We start from the raw sequence: 8,618 nt of genomic DNA, 5'->3' as shown, positions 1-8,618 counted from the left end.
GGACTCTAGTTTTTGTTTTTATCATGAAGTTACTGATGAGCCTGTTACTTACAATCATGCCCATTCTTTGTCTGGTTGCCTCATTACCTGCTTTCTAACTGTTAAAGTCATCCATCTATGCTGTAATGACCAAGACTTAGAACGTTATTTGCTGTAGTCAGTGATCTCTGGTGATAGAGAGAAGCCAAGATTCTTGTAAACTTCAGTATGACTCAGACTTGTGAGAGAGGTAGTAATAATTAGGGAAAGCTTGCTTGCTACATGAGTCCCACAATGGACAGTGCAGTAACCTGGCCAGCTAATGAGTTCAGCAGAGGTCAAAGAGAAAATCAATTACATGTTCTTCTAAACAAACCCAGAAAGTCAATTTATTTCGCAAAACAAAAACTATGTTGTATTAAAGGGTGTATAAAATAATAAAGATAAGAGGACGGGAAATGTCCACTAGATTAAATAATCGTTCTTTGTTAATTTAACTTTTATTAAACTGTGAGATTTTCAGTGCCTAAAACATACAGACTTTATGAAAGCAATGCTGAGGTTTCTTGTAAGGTACATGTCTATCTTCAACAATAAGATAGACGTACATAAAAGAAGTTACTCTAGTTAAAAAAAAAAATCTCTTGTTTTCTGTGCTCAGTGCCTGGCCTGCAGAAATCAGTGTTCTAGAAGGTTCAGGCTTCAGGAAATAAACAAGTGATCTGGTTTTTCTCATAACCTCAACTATAACAAAAAAAAATCAATTTTATTTTTTAAAGTTTTAAAAATATCACCAGTCTTTAGAGTAGAATTGACAGGTAAACCAGGAGGCTCTAGTTCATCAAGTATTTAGGGTATACTTATCCTAAATATAGTGTGCTAGGCTTATTTGAAGTTCAAACTGGGCCAAACATACTCTCTCTTTCTCTCTCTCTCTCTCTCTTTCTCTTCATCCTTCCTTCCCTCTCCCCCTCTTCCTGTCTTTTTGTCTCTGTGTGTGTATTTTCATAAACTCTAGAAATCTCACTTTTAGACATATCTATTTGGGGTTACACAGGCCTCTTACCTAAATTTTGAAATTTTCCTTCTCTATTTTATTGAATACAGTTTTGTGCCTTTGATACAGACATTGTATGTTTTCATTTTATATAATTCTAAATTTTTAAAAAATCCTTCTTCATGATGATCTATTCATCATTCAATAGTAGGTTGTTCAATCTCTATGACTATGTACAATGATACTAAGGGTTTTAGGTTTCTATCAATACTATAGACTATGTACAATGGTACAGACGGTTTTAGGTTTCTATCAATACTGTATGATACTTTCAATCATTCCTTTCAAGTGTATTTCCCTATTTACTTTTGACATTGCACTGGGACACTCCCGGCACCCTCAACATTACACATTCACTAGGCCTCCTGACATCAAAACACCATGCCAGGCACTTGACCTATTCCATCTAGGGTTGTGTAAATACCCTCTGTGATGTTTTACATAATGATGAAACCACCAACAACACAGTTTTCAAAACATCTTTCGTCTGTAAGTAGCACGTGATGGAAAGCTTTGCAGGTAACAGGAACTCTTGTGCCAGTTTGCTTTGATGGAGTTTTTGAGAAAGGTACTGATTGGAGTATGTGTGGAATAGAAGCTCCCTCTTCTGTTTGAGGATGTGTCCATCTCAAGACCATCCTTAGGATGTGGGTATTGCCATGGACAATAAACACCATTTCTAGGACATAAACACTGCTGGACTCCTGATATTCTACATCCTTCTGATTTTCTCTTCTAGATCCCAAAGACTTCCTTTCTTGTTTGCAAACTTTACTAACTTTTGCTAGTGAAATAAACTTGGCAGTATTTCTGCTTTAAGCTTTGAAGCATTAAACAGCACTGTACTGTCCAGATAACCTATGGATTTAGAGAGTAGCCTCACAGCAAAGGTCACAACCAGAGCTACACACAGAGAAACTCTGTCTTGGAAAACAAAACATAATAAAACAAAAAATCTTCATCTTCTTTTTTCCCTCACATCATACACATAAAGGTACAGAGAATTGGTATGTGATGAGTGAGAAAACTTGTGAGGTTCCTGTGTGGTAATAGCTCTCTAGGTGGTTTTTCATTGACCTGGTTCCTGATAATCCAGGAACTATCTGAAATACATTATTGACTTCCAATTAAAATAGAATAGTTATAGAAATTATGCTTAGGATTCACCCACAACCTATTGTTCACTATCATTTGTGGCTCAAACCCTTATTTGACGGTTTCAGAACAGAACCGTGCACAAACCTGAGCTGAGCTGATTGCTGCCTAGGCTCTCCACGATTCCATAGCATGCAGCAAATGTTAAAAACCTAATTTAAGGAATAGCAACAGAGCTGCTCCAGGAGCTGAGGCCAGGGAAAGAGGCTAACCTCTATTTTTCAACCCCTCATAATTTTCTCAGACAAATACCTCCAGCTGTATAATGTATCATGCGTAGTTTGGGCACAAAAGTGAATTTGAGAAAGAATGCAGTGGAATTCTGGGTGTTTTAAGTCCCACTACTGTGGCCAGTTTAAAGTCGTTTTTTTTAAAGAACATTGTAGCTCAAAACGCACCAGTAAATGCACATGACTTGATAAGTGCCACTAGGCTGGTGTTAGACATCAAGGTGTATTTAGGATATCTGGTTTATATGGCCTATCTGATGTGGAAAGTGATGAATGACTAACAAATTGTAACAACCTTTCCAGCCTACTGCATTGCTGCTCAAGCATGGTATAGAAATGACTGAAACATCCTTACCCTCCACATCAAGAAATAGATGAACACGGATGTGTCCTCCTCTACTTCATCACAGTGTGTTCAACACAGAGGCTCGAAGTGTTGTATTGGAGAGGACAATGTAACCACTGTCAGGTCAAGCTGAGCCTGGATGCTCCCAAACAGGGAAGAGGGCAAATGTTGAAGATCACCTTTGGTCACAGGATCGTAATTTGGGTTCCAGTGTTGGGTAGCTTGTGAGCTAGTAAGAAACAAGATGTAGATCTGGGGCTGAGGTCTCTGCTACACTATTGGATGAATGGATAAACCACACACTGAAATAAAGAAGAGATCTGTCTTTCTATCTTAATTATCAATTCCGATTCCCAAAGAAAATTCTGGAAATCCTTTGCCACTGATTCCATTGAAAAGTATTGACAATTACTGAAGTAAGGAGTCAAGGGTGGGGATCTCCAAGGTAGCTAAATGAATAAAGCTGCTTGCCACCAAGCCTGATGGCTTGACTGACCTCAGAGACTCACAGAAAATAAGGAAATAATCGACTCTCACACATTGTCCCTTGACCACCATACATGAGTGGTGGCACACATGCATGTAAAAACACTCTAAATAAATACATAAATAAGTATAATTTTTGTTTTTCACAGTCAGCTCTCCAACTTTATTTGACATTCAGCAGGTTAGTTCTCATCCTCGTTGATAGTCTGTAGATTTTTGAATGTGGTAACAGGCATGTAGGTTACCAATGTATACCACTTGTTTGGGGAGTCCTCATCCTCATTACGTTTTCTGGACAAACGTACACGGATACAGTACAGAACATACCTTATTCCTTTGGCCCAGATGGCTTTATTGAGCCTGGTATCAATGCGAACATCTGGGGTCCCCAACTCCTTAATGGCAAATTTCCGGATTTCTTTGAGTGCCCAAGGAGCACGCTTCTTGAAGCCCATGCCATGGATGCGCTTGTGGATGTTGATGGTGTACTCCTGGGTCACCACCTCATTGATGGCAGAACGGCCCTTCTTCTTCTCGCCACCCTTCTTCACGGGAGCTATCCTGCCAGAGCCCAAACTGGAAAGAAATAAGTATAATTTTGAAGTAATCTTTTTAAATAAAAGGGAGTCCAGAATTTGGAAGGTCATAGGTTTATAACCCCAAGCATGCTCCAATCCTTTTGGTGGTTGATGAAAATCTGTGAGTTATAATGTACAGCTGTTAGTTTATAATTATTGCTTTTGAAGTCATTTAGAACACAAATGGACAAGTGACAATTGGAGGACTTGGGACATGGCTCAGTGGTGAAGTGGTTACTGTAAGGACCTAAGTTTGGATCCCCAGCACACACGAAAAAACTGGGTGTGGGTGGTACACATTTGTAATCCCAGGTGGGAACAGAGAGAAGTAGCTGACCTGGATCTGCTGGTCGGTCAGCCTGGCTAAAATGATGAGATCCAGGTTCACTGAAAGATCCTGTCTCTAAAAACAAAAAAAATTGAAAGCAATGAAGGAATACCTAATTTGTAGTTTTGGACTCTACATATGCACATACAAGTAAAACACCTGTACACACATGTGATACACCACACACATACACACGATACATATACACTTTAAAGGTCCCAAGATAAAACCACTGCATTACTTAACACACGTTTTGAAATGTTTGTGAAATGATTAGTTATGCCCCTACAAAAGCATATATCCATTGTGTTACACGGTTCTTTCTCTCTCTCTCTCTCTCTCTCTCTCTCTCTCTCTCTCTCTGTGTGTGTGTGTGTGTATAGTGTATCACTTAAAATCTTTTATAGTCATTTCTGGTACACAGTAAAATCTAATTCTAGCCTTTGTTTGCACATTGCCTCTCCATACTTACTCACCCTATAATCTGCAACTTTGTGACCTTTAATTTACTAGTCACTATTTCTTCTCTATACCCCATCTTTGATAACTACTGTCTATTTTTAGTTTCTATGTGTTTAACTTCTAGAATAATTTTATACAGTACATTTATATCATTTCTACCAGTTCCTCCTGCAACTCCCCCCACTCCCCACAGCTCCCTCTCAGATTCATGACGTGTGTATAACTTATTGGAAACATGTTGGGTTGTTCCCGTATGTGTGTTCAGGACTGATGTTTCTTTGTTAACTTTCCACATGTAAACTTTTTTTATGGATCTTGTTAATTTCACTATGAATTTCCTCCAAGTTCATCCAGTGTCATAAATGTCAAAGATCAAGACCTCCTTTTAATGAAGTGTGTGTGCACATTAATGTAATTTCTTTTACTACTCATTAACAAACAGCAGGTTGTTTGTTTTGGCTGTTGATCTGACAGTAAAGATGTCTCCATAGGGTTCTGTATGCTATATGTTAGTTTCTGCTCTTTGCATACATCCCACAGAGAGCCTGCTGGACCAAATGGTGTGGTTATGGAAGTTGTAATATTTTTATGGAATGTGAATGCTTATTTCCATATGGTTCTACAAATTCATATTCCTACCAACAAAACACAAAGTAGATTTTTTTTTCTTTACACCAAATATGATAGCAACAGCAGACCAAAGAAATTATCCCACTCATATCTAGCTTGGTGAACAAATGGGTTTAATTTTAGTGATTTACAGAAATGTGAGTGAAAGCTGCTTCCAAGAGTATGGCAGACTTAACAGACAACTACACCACTCAAGAAGAGTTTCCCTACTGATGGAGGATGTCCTTTTTTAAATATGTTTCTTTTATTGGTTGATGAATAAAACTCTGATTGGCCAGGAAGCACAGGCAGGTCTACCAGACCAGGAGAAGCCTGGGGAGAGGAAGGTGAGGAGCCACAAGAGGGATGCCATGTAGAGTCAGAAGGAGTAACATGCTGGGCCATTACCAGGTAAACAGAGAGCATATGGGAATACTTTGATTAATAGAAATGGGTTAATAATTAAGAGAGAAATAACCAGTAAGAAGCCCTAGCCATTGGCCAACCGTTGTGTGTTTATTTGTGACTAATAGAATGTGGGACCACCCTACCTCAGAAATTGTTAACTTATACATCCTCTGGGAAGGGTAGGGCTCTGTGATTTTGGGTTCTCGTTGTGTACTGTCTAGCAAGCCCCTCATGGGGAGCCTCACTCTGTGACTCTGTGAGCCATGTCTCCTTCCACCAGGAATGTCAGTTAACTTCATTTTGTAGGAATTTCATGAAGGTAATCACAACTACTCTGACTTTAAGATGGTAATAGCTTTGTTGTCCCTGGAGGACAGATTTTCACAGCACAGTCTGCTATTATTGCTAATGGATAGACATTTGTGAAGCCTATGCTGTGATCTAGCCTATAGTAGGAGAGGGGGATCTAGTGCACAAGTAACAAGATGCAGAACTCAAAAGAGAACAACCAGGAATCATATTCATGAAAGCAAACTCGAGAAAATAAGAGTGTCAATGAATGTTGGCTGAGGGGAAACCTCACTTGGCTACATGTTATCTTTGACCATCTATTATGTATGCTTATTTTGTTATATGACTTTTAAACATTTGATTATTACTATTCTTTTTAACCTAGATTATCTCTAAAATATCCTTAGCCCTTGACATTACAATCATACATAGTTAAGTAAATCAATATCCACAAAGAAAGACAAGGAAAATTTTTCCATCTTCATAAAATATATGTAGACTAGGGCTCCTACAATAAAGTGATTGGAAATGTATAAACAGGCCAAGGTGAAAAATTAAAACATCACTGTATCATGATTACAATATTTTGCTCATGACTAATGCTCCATGAAGACTGTTTTAATTTAAAATTTTTGACACAAAATATTTTGGGGGAATCTCTTTAATATTGACAATGACTTTCTAAACAGTAAATTTTCAAATATGCAGATATTGGCCATACTCAATCACACTTTGTTCTCCAAACCAGCACTTTGCAGATACCACCTTAATTACAATCATAATTTCTTATTATAATCTTAACCAGTAATGAATGAAAGTTAGAATTAGCAGCAAACAATAAATCATTGATTGTTGCTAATAGTTCCTCTCATATGGAAGATCCAGTAGCATATTTATATCTCTAGAAACAAAAACCTTCATAAATCCTTCATCTATTGTATTGCAGTGACTGGTTTCTTTAAAAACAATAGAGAAAGACATCTCAATATTGGCAGAAATTTCAGTATTGTACTTTAGTGCCTTATGATTTCAGAACTTCTACTTTGAACTAGTTATGATTCAGACAGTTAAAATTCAGGATTGATAAATACTCTGCTTTTAACCTTGTGCCTCCCAAATTGTCTGAGGAGGTCAAACCATGACCCTGCTCCTGCTTCAGCTGTTACTATGCCCCTTCGGTTCTTAGAAAGTAGATGCAGAAAATGCATACCGACAGGTGCATTGTCCTTATAGTCAACCCAAGCCATTCGTGGGGGCACAAAACAGTTGCTCCCTATCCTTTTATGTTGGAGAAAACCTTGGAAGTATAATTTATGCTTCGTTTTTCTGGATTCTTCCATGTATCTGCTTTGCTTTCCAAAAGTACCGAGAGTTCCCCCTCTACCAACAATATGAAAGAGAAAAAAGAGAAACAGTCAAAGCTACAAAGTAGCATGAAGAGCAATTAAGGGATGAGGGACACATAACCTGAGTCCAGTGAAATTCACAATTCAGGTCCCTCTAAAATCTACATGGGCCAATTCAATGTTCTGGATATACAATGTCCCCTTGAACTGAAAGGCATCCATCCCCATGTTGTTAACTGTAGAAATGGAAAACTGTGAACAAGACACACCTACTCACAGTATGGACTCTTTAGATGGTCTAGATCCATGGGTTCACAACTTTGACTTTGAGAAAGCGAGAGTCTACACTACCTTAACAGCTAATTAAACAAGGTAATGGATTCTTCCTCAAAAAAGCACAGGAAAGACCTTATAGGTCAAGAAACAGGAGAATGCAGCTTTGGAAGACCATTCAGCCAGCACCAAAGTTAAACAGGAAATGGCACCTTGCTCAATACCCTTGTTTTCACCCCTCACCCCAGAATCTTTGAGATGTAGTCCTAACTCCAGCTGAAGATATTCTGTGCCTACAATGTGAATTTTGAACAGGCGAATGCACAGGGCAGGGGGAGACTGAAGCTCGACACCCTCATGTTCCAAGTCCAAAGCTGCCTGCTGCTGAAGTCTAGAAACAGCTTGGCATTTGGCTTTCCAAGATGCAATTACCCCTGGCTTTTGACCCATCACGTCCCTGTGGGTTATGATAAAATCATCCCCTCTCAGTTGAACTTAGTATCACTCACTGAGCTCCTTCAAGACAAAAGCAATGCTCCACTTAGAATCTTGCAGAATTAAGATTAAGCTCATACTCTCACTATGAGTTTTATGGAAAACCAAAGAGTTCTATTGTTCAGGTATATTTATTTGTGTGTGTTTTAACATGGTGTTTCTATTTTGTTTCATTTGTGAACTCAGTTCTGCAGGAGAAATAGAAGAAGCACCAACTTCAGCTACTTTAGGAAAACACTTGGAGGAGCATTTTCAATGTGTAAATTGAGATCCATTGTCAGCTTCTGCCTACTCTTTCTGGCAAATCCTGGGAGGTCAAGCACACACTCCCAGTGGGATTCATTGTATCCTCATAGTTCTGCTCTAGGTTTTTCAGGGCCTCAAACCATTTCTTCCTTAGCTGCATTTAAACACAACTCTATTCACATATGTTCAGGTTCTTATAAATAACTTATGCCGTTCATATCAGGCACAAATAACATAATGTGAATGCAAATATTACTATCTGCAGACTTTATAATTCACACTGGAGTTCACCAATAAGCAGTGGCTTGAGTCTGTAGTAGGGGACAGTT

General features: G+C 38.5%; 1 protein-coding gene across 1 annotated transcript; it reads right to left on the bottom strand.

Moving 5' to 3' along the window:
* Positions 1–3,409: 3,409 nt before the first annotated feature.
* Positions 3,410–7,998, bottom strand: LOC127234964 (60S ribosomal protein L31-like). Its single transcript, XM_051202048.1, has 3 exons — positions 7,792–7,998; positions 4,104–4,234; positions 3,410–3,829 (listed from the first exon to the last, which is right to left on the bottom strand). The coding sequence occupies exons 1-3, from the start codon at positions 7,996–7,998 to the stop codon at positions 3,436–3,438; spliced, it is 732 nt and encodes a 243-aa protein (XP_051058005.1). The 3' UTR covers positions 3,410–3,435.
* Positions 7,999–8,618: the final 620 nt, after the last annotated feature.

This window comes from Phodopus roborovskii, unplaced genomic scaffold (genome assembly GCF_943737965.1).
Source record: "Phodopus roborovskii unplaced genomic scaffold, PHOROB, whole genome shotgun sequence".
Classification (NCBI taxonomy): Eukaryota; Metazoa; Chordata; class Mammalia; order Rodentia; family Cricetidae; genus Phodopus; species Phodopus roborovskii.
Note: the sequence above shows the minus strand (reverse complement) of the source record. Positions and strands in the feature narration are given on the sequence as shown.

Coding starts and splice junctions, on each gene's coding strand:
- LOC127234964 (XM_051202048.1), bottom strand. CDS start 7,998: ATGGGTCAAAAGCCAGGGGTAATTGCATCTTGGAAAGCCAAATGCCAA. Junction 4,235..7,791: donor TACATCTCAAAGATTCTGGG/GTGAGGGGTGAA, acceptor TTTTGTTTTTAG/AGACAGGATCTTTCAGTGAA. Junction 3,830..4,103: donor CACCCACACCCAGTTTTTTC/GTGTGTGCTGGG, acceptor ATTTCTTTCCAG/TTTGGGCTCTGGCAGGATAG.